Below are 22,162 nucleotides of genomic sequence, written 5' to 3'. Positions count from 1 at the left end.
AACTAAAATTTAGATTGTGTGGGTGGGTGAAGATAAACTAAAGACTCTAGGTTGCCTAGTACAAAGGAACTAAGAACTGACTAATGGAAAAAGGACCAAGTAAAGCATTGACCTGAGGGGTCACCGTGGAGGCAAGAGATGAAGAGAGCAGGAGTGACAGTGGGCTGTGAACCAACCTAATGCCCACCAGGTTTTGCTGAACATCAGTGCCCTGCAGCTCCAGTTGTCATAGTCAGTGGTCAGGGATGATGGTGATGGTTTTCCAGCAGCATCTGGAGAGGATACCTAGGAGAGGAGAAGATTTCTGTGGTGGCATACTTTGATTTACAACAGCCAGTCCAGCCTCCCATTGATCTCTATGCTAAGTGAATAGCCAAGAGCACAGTTAGCATTGGAACTTGCGATGCCAACAACCAACTTTGGGCCAGGCATCTCATCCTTGTCCATCAACTTAGCTGTGCTGCCTCCTCCTGAGAGTTTTGAGCCATTATGTCTCCTGCTGCGTTGTGTGTTTCACATCTGCCAGGTAACAGTGTTCCTCCTCCGAGTGCTGAGCGCTCTGCTGCTGTTACAAAGGTTGTTTTGTTTCCTTTGAGTAATTTATTCTTTTTTGGAGCTTGAAGGCTCTGCTTGCCCAAACCTTGTGTGTGTGTGTTTAACAAGTTGAAATAGCTGCATTTTATCCACTGGAGATAAATTGCTGTCACATCAATAAATAGGGAATGCTCATGGCTGCCAGCCTTATTAGATGGTGGAAGACAATAAATTCATAGACTCCCCTGTGAGTTGCAAATGTCTTTTAAAAAACCTTGCAAGTAATTATATAAAACAGAGACAAGTTAATACAGGTTTGCAACCTACTCATTTTTCCATCACTTCTAATCACCATTGTCTGTGCTTAGAATCCAGTCTGTAAAGGTATCTCGCGCCCCCAGCCCCCAAAGTAATGGAAGAATAAAATAAATTAAGCATAAATGAGACAAACAGACAGGTAACCCTTCAGTGGCCTGTTGCTTTAATGGTAAATATACATATTATATATGAAAACATTTTGGTTTTCAGTCAGTCATGAGAAAATTTTAGGGCATGATTTCCCAGGGCTGTATCTCAGATTATCTGCTTCGCATTCAAAAAGGTTTCAGGTCACTCCCAGGAACTGCCAGCTGAAAAGGATATTAGGTAGGAAGGGTTGGGTTGAAGAGCCATTTTCTGCCAGACATTCATGGGTTAGATAGATGGACCAATGGTCTGTCCTTGAAATTCTGTGACCTGTATGAATTATGCAGAATTGTATAATGATTCTTACTTTGTGGTTGGTGCTTTATTATGTACAGCATTTGGCAAATATCTAATTTTGCTAGTCATGAGGAAGGACAAGGGCTCAGGCATGACGCTGAAGCTCTACCCCCAATTATTGGAAGCCTTGCTCAGCTAACTCTCTGCATTCAGCAAGCATTTCCCATTGATTTTGAAACATACTTTTGCAACCATGTTATTAATTAATTAATTAAATTTGTATACTGCCCTTCATCCATAGATCCCAGGGCAGTTCACAGCATAAAAATACAAGATAAGAACAAGAACAGAAACTAAACCAACCAGTAACCCCCTTCCCACCTTCCATATCAGCTGGAAACTTTTTTTAAAAAATGAAAGCTGCAACACATTCTTCTCCCAGTGCAGTACCACACTGTTCTGGTTTTCTGTACTCTATTGGAACTGTGGCATACACAAATCCCTTAAGGCTTTGATCAAGAACGGCAGAGGCATTTCCCTCTGTTATTGGAATAAAGCAATTAGCAAGTTGAGAATGGAAAATTATTCAGGTAGAAAACTTGTTTTGCTTGTGGAAGTTTTCCCAGGTCAATCACTGAACTCTCCAGTTAAAGAACCATTAGCGGGTGATGAAAGAGACTCCATGGGATACTGGAGAGATGTTGCCAGTCAGAGTAGGCGATACTTGGCTAGATGGACACATTTAATATAAGGAATCTTCTTGCTTCCCAGCTACCATAGAAATCCTCCTTGGTTTTTTGTTTAGTTTTAATTGAGTGGACCATGCTGGACAGGAAGAGGAATTGCAAGCATTGCAAACCAGTGCACATTCTTGAGCCATTGCTGATGGACATTACATTTGGACATTCCCAATTACGCTATGCTGAGTTTTTACTCAGAGCAGTAGGTTGGCTGTAGAGAGGTATGTGAGTTTTGTTGCAAATCAAAACAAACCAAAAGTCTGCAACAGTGATTCTCATTTCTGCATATCCACAGCAAGCGGGGATTAATTATGCAAATAGCATGGATTATGCAAACGTGCTATGAAGAATTATTTGTCCAAACTCTGTTTGGCATCAGCAGAAGTATAACTATTCATATGACAACATGTGACTTCACTAGGTTACATCTTATTGTCCTAATGGTTGATAAGTGTAATAATGACGCTCTAGAGCACCATTTATTTATTTTAAACATTTTTAGCCTGCCTTATATTGTGCCTGGGCTCGTAACACTAATGAAAATGGCAGCAGAAAAGCTAATAAAATAATTAAAAATAAATTTCACATAACCCATGGTCTCAGCTCTCAAATGCCCTGCTGAATAAGTAGCAGCATTTTCTGAAGATTATCAGGGGTGTATTTTGGCAAATTCTTACTGTGCCGAGGTTGATTCAGTGACCAAAGAGTAGCCACCCCCAAATCCCTGCTCCTTGCTAAATGTGTGTTGACTTAATGCAGTGGTGGATATCTGGTGCATATCTTAACTGGTGAGGAGGGGAATGTAGGAGAAGAGGTAATCCTATAGGTATGTAGGCTCCAGAAATGTGAATATAGGAAGAGCCTGCTGGATCGGACCAATGGCTCATTTAGTCTTTCATCCCATTCTCACAGTGGCCAACCAAATGCATGTGGGAAGCCCGCAAGCGGGACTCAAAGACAAGTGCACCGTCTCCTCCTGCGGTTTCCAGCAACTGGTACAATGGTACCTTGGCTTAAGAACTTAATTCGTTCTGGAGGTCCATTCTTAATCTGAAACTGTTCTTTTTAAAAAAAATGATATTTATTAAGGTTTCAAAGAAAAGAATTACATGAATTAAAAAAAAGAAGAAAAAGAAAGACAAAAGTAAAAATAAAAGAAAAAATACAAAATACAAAAAAGATAAAAAACACTTAAAAAGAATACATCAGTCTTTCCATACCTTACATTCATTTCCTTGTTTCCCTGACCTCCTCACACCTCCCTTTTTTGTATTCCAATTCAGTTAGTTAATTCAGCAATTTCTTTCCCTCTTTGTTTTTATCTTAGTCCTTTAACATAATATATTATAACTTTGGATTCTCACCTGTTAACAATCCATTTTTACATACACCTTTATAACATTGCTGCTTAAACCACTTAACTTCATTCTGACATCATTCTAACATTCATTAATTTTGCAATATTTCTGTAAATAGTCTTTAAATTTCTTCCAATCTTCTTCCACCGACTCTTCTCCCTGGTCTCGGATTCTGCCAGTCCTTTCCGCCAATTCCATGTAGTCCATCACCATCTGCCATTCTTCCAGAGTGGGTAGATCTTGTGTCTTCCAATACTTTGCAATAAGTATTCTTGCTGCTGTTGTGGCATACATAAAAAAGTTCTGTCCTTCTTTGGCACCATTTGGCCGACCATGCCCAGGAGAAAGGCCTCTGGTTTCTTCAGAAAGGTATATTTAAATACCCTTTTCATTTCATTATAAATCATCTCCCAGAAAGCCTTAATCCTTGGGCACGTCCACCAAAGGTGAAAGAATGTACCTTCAGTTTCTTTACATTTCCAACATTTATTATCGGGCAAATGATAGATTTTTGCAAGCTTGACTGGTGTCATGTACCACCTGTATATCATTTTCATAATATTCTCTCTTAGGGCATTACATGCCGTAAATTTCATACCTGTGGTCCATAACTGTTCCCAGTCAGCCATCATTACGTTATGTCCAACATCTTGTGCCCATTTAATCATAGCAGATTTCACTGTTTCATCCTGTGTATTCCATTTCAACAGCAAGTTATACATCTTTGACAAAATCTTAGTTTTGGGTTCTAGCAGTTCTGTTTCTAATTTTGATTTTTCCACCTGGAAGCCAATTTTCTTGTCCAAATTGTATGCCTCCATTATCTGATAATAATGAAGCCAGTCTCGCACTTTGTTTTTTAATTTCTCAAAACTCTGCAATTCTTAATCTGAAACTGTTCTTAACCTGAGGTACCACTTTAGCTAATGGGGCTTCCTGCTGCCGCCACGCAATTCTGCTCTCATCCTGAAGCAAAGTTCTTAACCCGAGGTACTATTTCTGGGTTACCAGAGTCTGTAACCTGAAGTGTCTGTAACCTGAAGCGTCTATAACCCGATGTACCACTGTACAGTGGTACCTCTGGATGCAAATGGGATCCGTTCTGGAGCCCCGTTTGTATCCTGAAGCAAACGCAATCTGTGTGTGCGTGGGTCGCGTTTTGCCACTTCTGTGCACTTTGAGCGCATGCGCAAGCGGCGAAACCCAGAAGTAACACGCTCTGTTACTTCTGGGTCGCTGCGGAGCGCAACCCGAAAATGCTCTACCTGAAGCTCCTTCAACCCAAGGTATGACTGTATTCAGAAGCACTTCTGCATCCAACCACTGACGCATAGCCCTCATACTAGTAGCCACTGATAGCCTTTATCTTTCATGAATTTGTCTAATCCTCCTTGAAAACTATCCAAGTCGATGGCCATCGCTACCTCCTTTTGGGAGCAAATTCCATGCTGTGTGCAGTCCTTTCTGTTGTCTGTCCTGAATCTTCCAACATTCAGCTTTTGTGAGAAGTCCACTGTGTTCTGAGAGAAAGAGAAAAAAATTTCTCTATCCACTTTCTGCATGCCATGCATAAGTATATATACTCTTTTCATGTTGGCGCTTACTTGTTCTCTAAATTAAAAAAGCCACAAATGCTGCAATCGGTTCTCAGAGGGGAGTTGCTCCGCCCCCTTCGTTTCTTAGGCTGCCATTTTCTGAATTTCTTACAACTCTAGTTGAGGTGACTAGAACTGTACACATGGTATTCCAAATTTGATCACACCATAGATTTGTATAACAGCATTATGATACTGGCAACTTTATTTTCAATTCCTTTCCTAATGTTTCCAAGCATGAAATTTGCCTTTTCCACAACTGCTGCATATCGGGTGATCATCTTCCTCAAGCTATCTGCTACAACCCCAAAGGTCTCATTCCTGGTCAGTATGTATTTAGATTATAGAATTGTAGAGTTGGAAGGGACCCTGATGATCATCTAGTTGAATCCCCTACAATGCAGAAATAGGCAACTGTCCCATATGGGGATTGAACCTGCAACCTTGGCGTTATCAGCACCACGCTCTAACCAAGTGAGCCATCCTGTTGTATTTGACATGCATCACTTGACACTTAATTACATTGATTTGCACTTGCCATCTTGGAAATATCCTTTTGGAGTTCTTCACAACTATTTTTTTTGTTTTAACAACTCTGAACATTTAGTGCCATCAGTGAACTGCTGACCCCCAACTCTAGATTGTTTTCAGCTGCGATGCATTAGCAAGAGATAACTTTCAGCTAACTGATGAGCATGGTAGGGCACAGGGAAGGAGATGTATTGGGCCCAAGCCATTTTGGGCTTCATTACCTCTTTGGAATTATTTAGAACAGTATCTACATAATTGATCACCCTTCTGGCCCAGGTGAGTCTCTAGCTTGCCTTGTTGGCACATCACTTTCCCTTGGCTTCCTGGCCTTATGCCTAACATTCTGATGTTTCCCCTTTCGTCCCAGGGTAGGCTCGTGTCACTGAATCCCTTGGCTTGGCTCTGCTGAGATGAAGCAGCGTTTCTTTGTGAGGCGCAGGAATTAAATGGCAGTCGTGGGATAGATGCTGGCAAAGCTGCTCTGGAGCCATCTGCCTTGCTCCTGTCTCTATGAATTGGTGTTAAGGCTGTGTGAGTTTCACAAGAGCGCCCATTTGAACTTCACACTTGCTGGTGGGAAAATAATGAAGTTGGGTTGAATAGATTGGGCTGCTGTGGTGCAACTTGCCTTCTTGTCTGTGTTCCGTTAATGCTGCTCTGCTGCTTCCAGCCATTTTAGCGGTACTTTTGTTTATATTAGGCTAGATGGAATAATAAATAGAGGTGCAAAGCACTAAATGTAAAAAGAATACAGCTGCTTGTAAGTGTGCTAGCCTTTCCCTCCTCCTCTCTGTGTGTTTAATAATCAAGTCACTATTCTCCTCCTTGATATTTCTCGTCTCCCTGCAGTGCAAATGCTTGTGAGTAGAAGAGCAGAGAATGCAGTTTGAGAATATTGTGGTCAGTAGGGTCAGAGTAAGTGAGAAAATCCCGCAGAGGTGGCAATATGGATGGAATACCGGTGGAATTCAAGTGGTTGTAGCACAGTAAATATAAACTTACAGTCTTTGGCAGAACTCAGTGCCAGGCATTCTTCGTTTCAGTCTGGAAGTGGTGGGGAGCAGGTGAAGACAGCATAATTAAGTTCTGCTGAATAGCTGGGCTTGATGCCTTCCAGGTTCAGGACATGAAAGCAGGGATGCTGTGTTCAGAGCAGCAGGTGTTGCACTTGATCCAAAACATTTGCTTAATAGAGTCGGGCAGTTCCATTATTGCCCACTACAGGTAGTTACTGCTGGCTGTGTTATTATAACCATTTATTAAATTTTAATCCAGTCCTAGCCCACGAATTGTAAGGGTTTTAAGAGCACTGCTTGAAGAGCTGTAGTGGTTGCCCATTGTTTGCGGGAAACAATTTCAGAATGCTGCTTATTACTTTTAAACCCAACTTGGACACTAGCTACCTTGAGAAACACTTTCTACCTTGGTTTCACTGAATGCCTCAATATCATATAAAGAGGCTGCAGTTGTTGAAAGTTCAGTTGGCAGCAGTAAAGACTAGGCCATTCTTGGCAGTGCTGTCCGACCCCTGGACCTCCCTGCCTTTGGAGGCCCATTTTAATAGTTCTCTACTCTATTTTAAGGAAGTTTGAAAAAAAATTCAATCTAGAAAGGATTTTTGCCTTTTCAAAGCAGCTTTGAGGGTATTGCTAGGAAGCGGGATGGAAACTAAATTAGCAATCATAATACATCCATGAAATACTAATACAAAAGTTTATCACAATGCCAGAGGAAGATAATAATAATAATAATAATAATAATAATAATAATAATAATAATAATAATAATAATTTATTTGTACCCTGCACATTTGACTGGGTTGTTCCAGCCACACTGGGCAGCTTCCAGCATATATAAAAACATAATAAAACATTAAACATAAAAGTTTTCTTATACAGAACTGCCTTCAGATGTCTTCTAAAAGTTGCATAGTTTTTTATATCCTTGACATCTGATGAGAGGGCATTCCACAGGGAGGGTGCCACTATCACAAAGGCCATTTGTGAGGGCCACCAGAAGTCCCTCAGTGCTGGACCTCATTGTTTGGGCTGAACGATACGGGTGGAGACACTCCTTTAAGTATACAGGGCCGAGGCCATTTAGGGCTTTAAAGGTCAGCACCAACTGAGATCTGGAGCTGTAGTTAAGATCCTTTTAATGTTATTGTCACTGACTTCAGAAAGACACCAGGTTTGGGTCGAGAGGTGGGAGCTCTCTGGGCCTCACACATATATGGGCAGAAGTTTTCAAGCACACACAAACAGCTGGGGATTTGCATGATAGTGTCCCACACTTCAGCCTTCAGTTACCTGCAGTAACTGTGCGCCCAGTCTGTTTAAACCATCATTATTGCCAATGCTTGTGATTCCCTTCTTTGAGTAAAGCAACGCAGATATACTTCAGGAATTCAGCAGCTCCTTTCAGATTGGACCGTCTATCTTTTTATGGCATGTCTGTTTAAAAGCACAAAGCGAGGACTGTAGGCAAGGCTGCACACAGTACCTTGAAACTAATGACAATGCTGCTTTTCCTAATCCCATTATGGGAAGCCCAGTATCATTAGATGCAAGCGGCGCTGTTTAGCTTCACTTGATAAGTTGATGAAAGAAAGGCTGGGGAAAAGGCTCCCTGATGCAGAAACGCACTTACACTTCTGCTGTAATGGAGCATGTTTGGAAACATTATAATCCGCTTAACGGTGGCATTTTGGTCGCCCAGTGTTGTGCTTTTCATAGCGGAGTGTAAATGACAAAAGAAATGTGGGGTGGAGCATGAAGGCTTTTTTAAAAAAAAGAAGGCAAAAAAGAAAGAAAGAAAGAAATGGTTTATGTTGCAACTTCATGCGTAGATATTTCCCTCCTTTTAACAGCTTCTTTGTGAATCTTCTCTTTGCTGTGAGCTCCCCCCTCTGGTATTAGTTTCTCACCTATTCATTTTTAAACTTCTCTAGTAAAGCCAGTAAAAGCTTTGCTGGCCAGGATGAATTGGAAGTGAGTGTGTGTTTGATGTTTGGTGGAGATAGGAAATGGTCTTTCCTGCTGCCTTTCTAGAAGGCTTGGAAATATGGTTGACATCTTTTCAATCAGGCTGGGACTTAGCAACACAATTCAGAGTGCTAGAAAACTGGCTTAAAAACAGCTGTGGTTTTGCATTACACCTGTTTAATTTCACTGGGGCTTGTGGAAGAGAGGTTCAAGGTAGGGGGGTGCCCTTGATCAGCAGTGCAAGTTTGTGATTCCATATGATGGCTGTTTTCTGAAAGCTTGCACTGTTGTGGACCTTCAGTTTTGAAGTCTGAACGTGTGTGTGTGTGTGGTTTTTTTTTGATGTTTATTACTTTTACAATTATACTTTTCTGTGGGATGCAGGGTAGAATACCTCTCCCCCCCCCATTTTATACCTGTAACAAGCCTGTAACAAACCTGTAACAAGGTAAATAAGGTTGAGAGGTGGTGACTGGCTCAAAGTCATTCCAAGAGTTTGAGCAGTTATTTGAACGGAAGCACACTCTGGTTTTTTGGCAGTGGCCTGGGGACCAAGGGAGCCTGAATGCTTTGCCTTCCAATGAAAACATCATTGCAAAGGGGAGACAAGTGTGTCTCTGTCCAGCCATCCAATCATCTGAAGGAGCTGCTGCTGGGAGCTGTTTTTTCCTCACAAAAAGATCATTCTACCCCAGTTGCTAATTTCCTGGGACTGTGAAACTGAAGGGAAGCTGGGTCTGGTTCCATCTGCTAGCCAGGGGAACAAGTTGCTAGGTTTCGTGTATATATATGAGCTTTGGGTGTGCAGGCTGGATATTATTGCAACCTGTTGCAAGCCAGTTTGAGAATCATTCACTTGAGAGCTGGGTCTTAAATCTTCTACAGAAAGAAAGAATACTTGAACCCTTGGTGTAGCACTCCCTAGACCCTAGCAGCTTTCATTCACGCAGGTTTAGATTTGTACAATTAATACAACTCCAATTTCTAACCTGTAGGAAAGAAGTGGTTTCTGAGTTTATTTGGAATATCTCATTTAATTCAAATTCAAAAACCCACCTGGAAAGAGCATACTATCTAAAGACATTTCTGAATTGTACTGGCTATTCCACACCCATTTTTAGTGGCCTGCCTATAACTAGAATCAGCTTTACTGTTTTACACTTTTATACTTCCTTAGGCATTTGGTTAAATGCTGCATCATCAGTTGCTACTTTCCTACTATTCTCGACCCATCTTGCATATTGGTTAGTAGATCTAGTTGAGATTCCTGCATTGCAGGGGTTGGACTCAATGATTCCCGGGGTCCTTTGCAAGCTACAATTCTATGTTTCTTCTTAATGTCAATATAGAATTGACTTTCTCTCTTCTCCCTTTCCTCTGTCTGTAAAATAGGCTATCATCTCAGCAGCTTATACTTTGCAAATTCCTTTTTTTAAAACATCAGCTTTCCCTTGAGCCTCATTATGGCACCAGAACCAGCCTTTGTAACAGGAGTAGGGAAATTGTGGTCTTCCAGGTGTTGTTGGACTCCCAATAGCATCAGCCGCCATGAAGGTGGCCAATGGTCAGGCCTGATGGGGGAACTGTAGTCCAATAGTATCTGGACAGCAATACATTCCTCACCACTGCCCTTTATGGATTTTGAGTGCGACCTTAATAGATTAAAACCTACTGGATGCATTTTGATTCAAGGTTTCCTCAGTGGCGTTAATAGTATTCGTATGTACAATGTTTTAGCTATTCAAAATTTTCTGCACAGGGAGGTATATATGCCTGGCCTGATCTAAGACTATCAGATATATAAAGAAAGACTATTTTCCCCAATATTTCTGTTTAGACACAGTTTAGCCATGGCTTGCTGGGTGCTAACAAACTGTGGGCTAGGCAAGACTGCAGGGGTCAGCAGCCTTTTTCAGCTGTGGGCTGGTCCACCGTCCCTCAGACCATGTGGTAGGCCGGACTCTATTTTGAAAAAAAATGATGAATGAATTTCTATGCCCCAGAAATAACCCAGAGATGCATTTTAAATAAAAGCACACATTCTACTCATGTAAAAACACGCTGACTCCTGGACCATCCGTGGGCCAGATTGAGAAGGCGATTGGGCCGCATCCGGCCCATGGGTCCTAGGTTGCCTACCCCTGGGCAAGAGCCTATGTTTTTGTGCTTTTTGCCTTGCTAAAGCACCAGCAGTTTCAAACCTGGGACTCATGTGCCTTCATCTCTGCAAGACTGCAGGAAGGAACTGCTAGCCTGCTCTCTGCTGCACTGCAGCAACTCCCTTTGCACTTCCTGGAGAGTGTTATTGCAGTTGGCTCAGCAGGAATAAGGTGACACAAAGGGGTCTGTAGTGTTCCACTTAGTCTTGGTATGCTCATGTCTCTGACCTAGACTCTCATTCTGGGAAATTTGTTGCTGGGACACAGACCAGGCTTTTCTTGAAATGCCCATCCTTGCTCATTACCTGAAGCCCTGATTTATGTGGCTTGGCATGGAGGACTTGTGCAGCCCACAACTATTTGCTGTGTAGCACCTTCTGGGGTGCCCCGACTTTTTTCATGTCATCAAGATCGCCGTGGAAGCTAATAGGGTTCCAACTTCCAACAGGGCATAAGACAATAAATCAACAAACCTTCAATATGGTGCACCTTTCCCTACCCTTACCCAAACAAGCAGAGTCGGGTTAAGCCGTAGGACAGCAGTGGGACATCACAGGCACGGTATTGGAATGTGGCCCTCCAGATCTCTTTATTTGGCCCTCGGGAATTTGAAGCCACACCAAGTAGTGAGACTTACTGGTGGTTGGCTCTCTGCTTTTTCCAAAGCAACCCCACACCATGGGGGTACCCAGGATTTATGTTAGCGGGGACAGGCTTTTTGTTGGGGGAGGGAGCAGAACCAAGCTGTTAATTAAGTATTTATATTCTATTTATTTACTTGATTTGGGCATGGGGCAGCTGCATCCCCCTGCATGCCCATGCCCCCCCAACTTCCAGCTGTTAATTCAGTGCTCCCTGAAGTTCTAGACTCACCCTGGTAATGATGTTTTGGGTGTTGTTGTTGTTTTTATAGACTCTTGACAGAAATATAGGAGGGATCTCCAGAGAACGTAAATCCTTTTGAATCATGCCACTCAAAGTTTCTGAAAGGGAGCAAATGTACTGGGGCCTCTCTTACTGAATATTTTGTCACGTTGGCAAAATAGGATGCCAGCAATACTCTAACGGCATTGGATTCTGGGAAGAGGAAGTGTGGGTTGTGTCAAGGTGTCTGAGAAGGCATTCCGTTCCCTGGAAGAGAGGATTTTTAAGGATAAGCAGAGAAGGGGAGAATCCCAAGGCATTTTCTTCCCTTCCTCCCTGCCGTAGGAATATTGCGGATTTTTACTCAAGTGCCTGATTAAATTTGACATTTGAAAATAGAACTTCATGCAGAAATGAGTACTGTACTTCTGAGCATTTTAATTAAGATGTTTAGTTCCTGTCAAAGCTTGATAGTTCTTTCCCCCCTCCCTCCCTTTTAAGGGTGACACGTCTTCAACTTCTGAAATTTCCGAAACCTGTACTTAACCTTTAATCGTCATTCCATTTACATAGGAGTCTGATTAACAACTTTCTAAAGTTCAGGAGCTTGGAGTAAATGAAACTAAGCCCTTTTTGGGAGTCTGTTATTAAGTAGTGGCATTTAATGAAGACTGAGGGCATATACTGTTACCATCTTGACTGCAGCAGGATGTCTTAAGTAATTAGTTGGAAGGATGAAGAACATGAAATACACTGTATTATCTAAGAGTTAACATGCTTGGTATTTAAACAGTATGCCATCTCCCCGGGCCCTCTCCCCCTGCTAGTGAATTGTAAGTGCTAGCCTCTGAATCATCTACTTGTTCTTAGAGCAGCGCCAGATTTAGGGTGGTTCAGGCAGTTCCCCCGCATAGGGCTTTGAGCTGAAGCAAAATAAAAATAAATAAAAAAGGAATTACTGTGAAAGTATGAAATATTTAGGGGGAGTGCTGAATGTTGTCCTCACTCAGGGTGCTGTATTACCAAAGTCCGCCCTGCTTATAGCACCTTAGTTTGGTACATTAACGATTAATTATGTTGCAGCCATTGAACAGCATTGCATGGCCACAATTTGCAAAACTTAAGGTCTCAATAAGGAAGGGAGGTTTTGATAGTTCGTGGCCATGATATTCCTCTCCCCACCCCGATCATTGTTGATCCATTGAGCCAATCCCTTTCTGGCAGGCATTTAACCAAGTTTTAAAAGACTCTGTTGCACATTGAACGGTAGCCGACCAGGATTTGCCACTATACATTAAATTCCCTAGGAAACCCTCACCTTCCAATAGTCCCATTTTTTATTTTTTTTAAAAGGTCGGGCCTTCTCTATCTTTGCATGTGGACATGCAGAGCTTAATTTGACGTCCCTGGGCTTAGGTACCATGATCTTGGAGGTAGGCTGGTTGGCTTTGTGTACTGCATTTAGACTTGACAATTTTAAATGCATGCCTAAACTTTGCTTTGTGTCACTTGACTCTGAAATCTAAAGACCATTGGTGGCTCTCTTGTCCAGCTCTTTTGCTGTCCTTTGAGATAGCAGCGTGGTCCTCTAGGTGTAGGGATATGAAGCAGAGGAAATACTGCATTATCCCTAAACAGCTTTTTAGTGGGGGAAAAGTGGGGAAGAAACAACAACAAAAACCTACCAAAATGTTGGTTAATGAATGAGGTCATGGTGAGAGGAGAAAAGGGTGCATATGATACTTATTTTAACCTCAACATAATTGTATGTATGGAAAAGAAGTTCAGCAACTGTTGATTTTTACCTCAATGGCTTCATGCTGTGCTATCTGTTATCTCTCTTTGGACAAACTGGGGACTGAAAATAATATAAGTGTAAATGAGTTTGGGTTTGATAGTAACTAAAAAAAAAAGGAAGAGGAAAAGGGTCATATTTGGCTGCTCCCCCGTCAAACCACAGAATTCCTTTGTTTTGCAGACATGCAGGAATATTGCAGGAATACATGCAGGAATGTTGGTGTAGGAAATCACTGCACATGAGTTGTGCTTATTTGTGGGTGTTGCCATTAAAAATGTGTCTGGCTCTTAAGAAGGCTTTAAGAAAAATCAAAATATATTTAATACCCAGCTCCTACTGAATGGTGGTGGTGGTGGTGGTGGTGGTGATAGTGTAATGTCTCATTTGTTCACCACATCTTTGGAAGAAGTAGTTGATTCTTTACTTTCTTTAAGAGGCCTTGTGCTTTTTATCATCCCTTCCTCCAACTGCTTTTAAAGATTTTTGTGACCAAAACTACAAAGGACACTTTGTAATTAATTATTGTACTCATGGGTCATGTTTCCAGAAGAGATCTGCAGCAGATAATACAACTGAAGGGATGTTTTGATGGGGAAAGCTTTGAAGAGTGACAGCTGACAGGTGTCTGCTGTTGTCTCTGTCAAGTTCTTTCTCCAACATCAATTCATGTCTTCCTCTTCTCCCTCCCCTAACATATTGTGTACTTAACATCCTACTATTTATTGGCTTCATTTGTCTTGACTCGGAAACTCTCTGTGGTTAGTGAAATAGATAAATCGGGTTGTGCTGTTTGCTTGGGGTTGATGGGAAATAAACCCCTGGATGGGAATGATGATTAGGTCTGCAAACTTTCACTGGCAGATTAATCAACTACAACTTTAGCTCATGATTGGGCAGCCTTTGGTCCTCCAGCCGCTACTAGACTTCACTCCCATCCTTGAACCTTGGCCATGCAGAGTGAGCTTGATGGGAGTTGGATTCCAACAATGTCTGAAACACCACCGGTTCCCCAACCCTTCAGAAGCTGCTCATTGGAGAACTGAGAATTGTTTGTTTATTTTTTTGAAACTATTTTGGTTCTATAATGATAATCAAACAGGAAATTTAAAAAAAGAAAGAAAAGAAAATGATCAAGGTGGTCTTTCCTCCCAGGAGTGAGCAACTTATTTTAATGAATGGTTAGTTATCTCACACTTTATTTTTTCAATAAGGCATCCTTACTGTGGCATTGGCAATCTGCAAACCTACTGAAATTTAATTGATTTGGTTAAAAGCCAGATTATTAATCAACTGAAATTAATGAGCTGTTTGACAGCCCTACTGATGATGCTTAATTTGTGTATAGCATAGGAAGAATTCAACCCTGCCATCATTTTAGAGATGGAAATATTGCTGGATTTGTCACTCCCCTTGAAGTGTGTGAGGTGGGTCTACTGCATGTTTGTCAGATCTACTTTGTTTTTCATATGAACCCCAAGACTTGCCAAGCAGAGCTAGGTACAAAAGGCATCTATTTAGAATTAAGAACACTGTTTCTCTGAGTACATTCTGAGCCTCAGATTTGAGATAGGGCCAAATGAAGCTCTCTGAGTTGAGGTGATGGGGCTTCTTCCTTCTATGTAAAAGGTAAAGGGACCCCTGACCATTAGGTCCAGTCATGGCCAACTCTGGGGTTGCAGCGCTCACCTCGCTTTATTGGCTGAGGGAGCCGGCATACAGCTTCCGGGTCATGTGGCCAGCATGACTAAGCCACTTCTGGCGAACCAGAGCAGCTCACAGAAACGCCGCTTACCTTCCCGCCGGAGCGATACCTATTTATCTACTTGCACTTTTTTGGCATGCTTTCAAACTGCTAGGTTGGCAAGAGTCCTTCTATGTAGCTCTTAACATATCCTCATGGCTATCATTCATTGTTTCCCAACAACCTCAGGTCATTGCCAGTGGTTTGCAACCACCATCCCCCAATGAACCATGAAAACTGCTGAGGGTCTTGGCAGACCAGTTGCTGTTTTCTTTCTGCGCACTGTAGCAACTGTAATGCACTGTGCTAGATTCTGTATGGTTTCTAATAATATTTTTATTGCTTTTTTATTCCTTATATTGCATTAAGTTTTGAATTCCATAGAACTCAAATTGTAAGCATAGATTCATAGAATTGGAACGGACCATGAGGATTATCGGGTCCAGCCCTTCAATGCTGTAATATGCAACCTTGGCATTATCAGCACCACGCTCGTAACCAGCTGAACTACCCAGTGCGGCCAGGGTTGGAGGGAGCTGCATGTCTAAATGCACCCCCCTCTTCCAACAAAACAAAAATAAACACTGGACACAAACTGACAGCATCACAAGGAGAAGGGTTTAGCGTAGCTTTCTCTCTGCATAGGCCTGCATTGTGAGAAAACTGCAAATATCTGTCCATTTGCTGCCAAATAAGGCAACACACACACCTGTGAATTTGCCACTGACCTGTTGCAGCTTCTTAGTGAAGTAAACGAAAGGAATAGCCGTGCATATGGATTTTTTTTTTAAAAAATAAGCAAGTAAGAGGGTAGGGTAAGTTTGTATTGGGCGTTTGGAAAGTGTAGAGTGCTGCTTTGTTGGGATACTGCCAGGGAGACAAAGTCCATCATGGCCCCACGACGGCTGCCGGACGATCCGTCGATCTCCCGTAGACACGCAGTATCAGCAATTAGCGACATGAGCTCCAGAAAATAGCTTGCCACATTCTGGAACTGATGTATCAGCAGATAATTCACAGCAGAAGTTGCACGCAGGAGAGCATATTTACAAGTTTATTCAGCGTTGGTCAGAACAAAGAAAAACATGACTGCCTGCATCAGTGTCTCCAGACACAGAGAGAAAACGAAAGCAACAGGAAACATAAACATCCTGTGAACAGGAAATGCGCAGACTCTGTGACTCACAAAGCCTGCTCCCTTTTAAGGTGGAACGGAAATATCCTAACATGCTTCACAGCACACACAGTGAAATGGAGCCCTGGCCAGAAGGAGATGTCCAGGCATTCCCAGAGAGAGCAGCAAGCCTGTTTGGAAAGCAGTGGCAGCTGAAGGAAGAGGAAAAGCAGACTGCCCCACTGCCGCTTTACACAGTGGCCACGGCAACCCCTCTCTCAGGTGCCACCCCCCCGCCACATTGGCAGACTATTGGGGTTGCTGCAGTAGGCTAACAGCTATTCCTCCAGAGTACTTAGGCTTTAGTTTTAGCTTTTGGAAACAGTAGTAGTACTGTAGTAATAATAATAATAATAATAATAATAATAATAATAATGCTTCATTGGATCTCTCTGCTGTCATGTCCAGATTTGTTTGTGATTAGTGTCTAATACACGGATGGCTACATTCAACCTCTGTTGAACAGGAAGTCAGAAGTCCTTGTTATAGATGGATGGGATGCTGCAAACTGAACAGTCACTCATAAATCTTGCTCTTTATGCATTTGATTAACGTCTAACAAGGATTTTGATGGATGGCTTTGCAACGAATAATTAAACATTGTAGGACCAAACACTCGTGGCCTTACTTCATCCTCAGGCAAATATTACTAATCACTTCAGTGAGCAGAAGAAATTGGGTTGTGTAGCTGCATGTTTGCCAGCCTCCTCCTCGCCTACCAGTTTCAAGCTGTAAAATTTAAGTTTGGTTTTTTGTTTGGTTTCTTTTACTGTTTTTGGTTTATAACTAAATATGTAGTTCGGGAAATATTAGAAGAGACCTGCTGGAGGGACTGACGTTGATAGTGGGGTATGACTTTTACTAGCCTCTAACAGGGCACATAGAAGAGAAGGGGGGAAAGGTACTTGATAAGAATTAGATGGTGATGATTATGATAATCATCCAAATTAACAACAACAATGGTAATTGCTGTTGCTCTGTGAACCTGGTACTGCAGGATGCTAATTAGAGAAAATCTCCAGCAATTCTTTTCTCCCCACTGTTGGCCCTCAAATGTGAATGTTTTGCCTAAAGTTCTAAGAATTCTCAGCCAGCTTTGTCCCTTGTCCCTCCTACATTTTCTGTAGCACCCAGCCACTGCTCCAATTTCATGTGTTGCAAGATAAAAGTTAAGGCTCTTGAACCCCACTCAGAACTCCTTGAAAGCAGAGAGGTGTGCAAAACTGGCAGATATGGAGACAGTTTAGACTGGACTGCTCTTCCCTTAATGCCCAGGAAACGTTTTGTATTCAAATGCTGCGTGCTTGTTTGAGAAGGACCCTGGTTGGTGGTGCCCAACTCCCTTTCCTCATGAGCTTATTGACGACTTGGCTTTCTGAAATCTGTGTGCTTGAGAAAGTAACTCAGGAATAACCAACTGTAGTGAACATACCAAAGATTTAAAGCACCCTCCCCTAGGAATCCTGGGAACTGTACTTTGTTTAGGGTGCTGGGAATTGTAGCTCCATGAGGGTGTAAACTATGTTTACATAAGCAGAGGTTGGCTGGCCTTCTGTCATGGTTGCTTTAGTTGAGATTCCAGGGGGTTGGACTAGATGTCCCTTGGGGTCCCTTCCAACTGTACAATTCTATCATTCTGTGATTTCCCAGGATTCTTTGGGGGTGGAGGGGGATATGTTTTAAGTGTACTGTATGGTGTTTCTGCAGCCTGGTAGTATTCCTGGCTCTCTGATACGATATGCATATTTCTGAGCTCATGTTCTTTATCCACATTCTACGGTTTTCGGTGCACATTAGCTTGTACGCCTTGTATACCTTCCAAAAACATAATGTGTGACTCTGCCTTTAAAAGCGAACAAAGCAAGCAGATAAGTTGCCGTGAAATATGGCCACACACACGCTGCTGTTTTCTTTGCACTGGAATGAGAACACATCAGAAGTCTCTCTGCTGGTGAACTAATTGAGATAGTTAGGGATAGAAATCAGGTTATCTTTATTTAATTTTGTTGTATCTTTTTTTAAAAAAAGAATTCTCAGTTGTGTCTAATTAGCAGCTTAGTACTGTTGGCCTGGTTGTTATTTCATGCTAATTTGTTTAAATAAGATCCTTCCTTCACTGATACATTCCACTTGTTACCTACAGTGTGCTCTGTAATGTAATAAGGCAGCTTCCTAACAGGGTGAATTATGGTTACCAATAATCCTGCTATGCTGTTATGGGCCCCAGGTGTTGTCAGTGCTCTAATATGTGCTGATCAAAATAATTTATTTTTCTGCTTTTTAAAAAAACTTCATTTTTCACTCTAAGCCAGTGCAAAGAACTTTGTGAACTGTACCTTGTTGTGGTTTTGCTGGGAAATCACAGGGGATCTCCTCCTTACAGAAAAAACATTTCCCATGGCTTCTCGCAAAGAGGGAGTGGTTGTTAAATGAGTCTAGATCTGTATTGAATATGCTCATCTGAAGACAGTGGGTTCTTTTCAAATGCTACAAAATATGATCCAGTGTGGCAGACTAAATTTTTGTCTGTAAAGGCATCAGTAAATCTCTGTATGCTCAGGAATTTTGGTGAAACTTTTGCTGCAAATTTAAATTTTACTGCCCTTTTTAGAGCTATCTAAAGGAGTGTCTTCTGCAAGATAATTTCATTCCACATGACATGGGCTGTGTTGGCACCTAAATGTTACTGTTATTATTTAATGTGTGCATATACTGCTTTTTGTTGAAAGTGACCTCAAAGCAGTTTACAAAAATAAATAAATCACAAAACACAATTACAACAACGGTTAAATATCAGCACCAGTATCAATAATAGCTATAATAAAAAACCCCAAATCAGTACTATAAAATAAAGATTCAAAAACAGCCTAACCTAATTACTGTAATTTTTACTGGTGTTAGCCACCCTGAACCGGGCTCTGGCTGGGGAGGGCGGGGTATAAGTAAAATTTATTATTATTAACCATAGCCATCAAATTCTAGGAAAAACAAAAACATATTTCAATTTAAAAGTGAACTCCCAAACATAACTTGGCTATCCTAGCCTTCAAAAGGAGGGTGTTTCAGAACTGAGGCACCACTACCCTACTAGAGTCATTGCTGTTGCTGTTGCTGTTGTCCCCCTCTGAGTGGGTTGCCCCAGCCACTCTGGGCAGCTTCCAACAAATTAAAACACAGTACAACATCAAACATTAAAAAACCTCCCTGAACCTTCAGGGATGTCTTCTAAAAGTCAGATAGTTGTTTTATTTCCTTGACATCCAATGAAAGGGAGTTCCACAGCCATTCCACACCAAATGGCTGGCTTGTTAGTTCAGAAATCTGCCAGGTTGATGCGTAGAACCAAAAGCTTTCTTCTGACGAGAGTTTTAATCTGATGGTAAACTTTTGTGCAAACTGTATTCATGGATTGTATGGGTTAGTTTTCCGGCATTAATTTGAGACTTTGTTTACAAAGCCTTTAAAAAACGTGCTTCTTAAAATGCTGTTCCTCCCTCCCTTTCTCTCCAGATGCTGCTCACGGAGTACTTGGATATGAAAAATACACGGGCATCTTCGGAGCCATCAGCTCAGCTTAGTTATGCCAGCTCGGGACGGGAATTTGCAGCATTCTTTGCAAAAAAGAAACCCCAGAGGCCTAAAACCTCCCTCTTCAAGTAAGTGCAGCGCTGCTTCTCTTTTCCAAACTGTGTTTTGCATAGAGATTATCTAGTCCATCTTCAGTACTGCTCTGTGCTTGATAGTTACCGAGCTTTATTTTTAAGAGGAGAGATGGTTGCTTAATTTAGGGAGGAGGCTGCAAACACTTAGGTCACGTGGAAGTCAGACGTATGATGCAAATGGACTCCCTCATTTTCACATTAAATGTGGGTCTCCCCGACCTGAGTTTTCTAAAGGAGGCGTGAGAGTTGGAATCCTGGCGGAGAAATGGTGATAAATAGTAGTGGAAGGGGAGTCTGATTCTCTTCTCTTTCCCCCTGAGACACAGTATAAGACTGCTTTATCCATCTTCATGAATTGGGGAAGGCAGAGAGGCTGGGCAAGCTTATTGTCCCTCTGAGGGTATAGAGAACATACACATACAAATAATGTTGCAGAGGAGGAAAAGGTTGCTGGTTCTTGCAACTGTCTGAATAAATCATTGGGGCTGTTTTGGCTCCACAGCTGAAGTTCAGCCACTTTTATTTGTTTCAGAATTCTCCACATCCGACTGACTTACACTCTTGCACAGACATGCGTGGGAACATGTGTTACAGAAAGTTATAGAATGACAAGGGCAAAGCTTGATCTGTGTTGGCAGTTGTGCTTCTTCTGTTCCATTCTGTTTTGATTAACTCAAGAATTCTGTCCTTGGTCCATTGTGTGCCTCTTTCTCTTGATGCTGCTTCAACTGGATGCTGTTAATCACTGCCGTGATTTTTTTTAGTCAACATTTTAAACATGAGTGATTCTGGGGTTAATCTTTTGTACTTCCGGCTTCCAGCCTTCATACAGCAGTGCCACTGCCCTGCATTTTTTACTTTTCTTTTACCATTTTCTTGGCTTTTCTTTTGGAGACCAATAGCCCAGAATAAGCCCCTTTGATTAATTAGTGGTAAACTGGAAATGCATCTTTTAAATTAATCACTGGGACTATGGCATCATGGATTAGATATCTCTCTTGGTCTCAGTTTCCTTTATATATGCATACGTGCCCATTCGACTGCTTCAATCTCAGAACTGGCACTTTTACAAGTATCACATATTGTTCATTCTGCACTTGCAAGGAATCAAACCTTCAGTGTAGCAGCACCTTCTCTTTGGAACAACCTGCCCATTAATATTAGGCAAATGCCTCTGCCTGTAATGTCTTTGGTGCCTGTTCACTTTTCCTCCCAGCAAGCCTATCTATGCCTATAATTTTATCACGTGTAATTACTGTAATTGTTTTAAAATGTGCTATATAGTCACACTGTTGCGTAAGGTAAAAAAAGGTAAAGGACCCCTGGACAATTAAGTCCAGTTAAAGGCGACTATGGGATTGTGGCGCTCATCTTGCTTCAGGCCAAGGGAGCCAGCGTTTGTCCACAGACAGCTTTTCAAGTCATTTGTCCAGCATGACTAAACCGCTTCTGGGGCAACACAACACCATGACGGAAACCAGAGCGCACAGAAACACTGTTTGTTTACCTTCCTGCCATGGCAGTACCTATTTATCTACTTGCACTGGCAAGTAGATAAACTGTAGGCTGGCAGAAGCTGGGACAGAGCAATGGGAGCTCACCCTGTTGTGCAGATTCGAACTGCTGGCTTCCAGTTGGCAAGCCCAAGAGGCTCAGTGGTTTAGAGCATGGCGCCTTCTCCCCTTTTGTGTAGGAATTGCAGGTAGCCTGCAACTTCACACTCAGCATCAAAGGACTAGAACCTTGTTGAGATTCCCTCATAGATTCCCTGGAATCTTTGGATTTCTTGCAGTTTCCCTGCTGATCCTGAACTGCTCCCATCCCCTGTTGCTTGGCATGTTAGCTCGTCAGCTTCTTTGCTCCAGCCCCACACACTCATTTCTGTCTGACGAAAATGAAGTAAGGCATAATTGCTTAATAAGAAGCGCATGTCCCCTGTTGCTCATTCTCTTGTCATTGCTTTAACCACAATGACAGCCATGCTTGCTGGGAACTCTGGTTGCTTTATCTGTCAGCTGTCACTGCATCTGCAGAGATCTTGCCATTAAAATGGCATTTTTCATCCTGTTGAGAGGTGTAGTTGTTTGATAATGCCTCGGTCGTGCTGTTTTCTTCTTCCTTTGGTGTTTGTCTGGCCACACAGAGCAGCTGTCTCCCAACCCTCTTTCCCATTTTAGAGGGCTATCTACCTGCCAGAAGGCTCTCTGCATTTTCAAGAGCCCTCCTTGAGTAATCAGGCTAAGTTATGGAGAGGGCCCTAGCTCAGTGGTAGAGCATCTGGTTGTTTACCCCATCCTCTCTAGGTATGGCTGGGTCCCCT

The 22,162-nt window shown here is 42.1% G+C and overlaps 1 protein-coding gene across 2 annotated transcripts in view; it reads left to right on the top strand.

Annotated features, from left to right (window-relative positions):
* Window positions 1-22,162, top strand: part of EXOC4 (exocyst complex component 4) — a 369,665-nt gene that overhangs the window by 93,219 nt on the left and 254,284 nt on the right. For both annotated transcript variants that reach the window (XM_083461060.1, XM_083461061.1), the window contains exon 8: window positions 19,691-19,836. In XM_083461060.1, coding sequence (XP_083317186.1) covers window positions 19,691-19,836 — 146 coding nt within the window. The remainder of the gene's footprint in view (window positions 1-19,690; window positions 19,837-22,162) is intronic.

The sequence above is a fragment of the Podarcis liolepis genome (assembly GCF_965112155.1).
Source record: "Podarcis liolepis genome assembly, chromosome: 10".
Lineage (NCBI taxonomy): Eukaryota > Metazoa > Chordata > Lepidosauria > Squamata > Lacertidae > Podarcis > Podarcis liolepis.
This window is presented reverse-complemented; position numbering and strand designations above follow the sequence as displayed.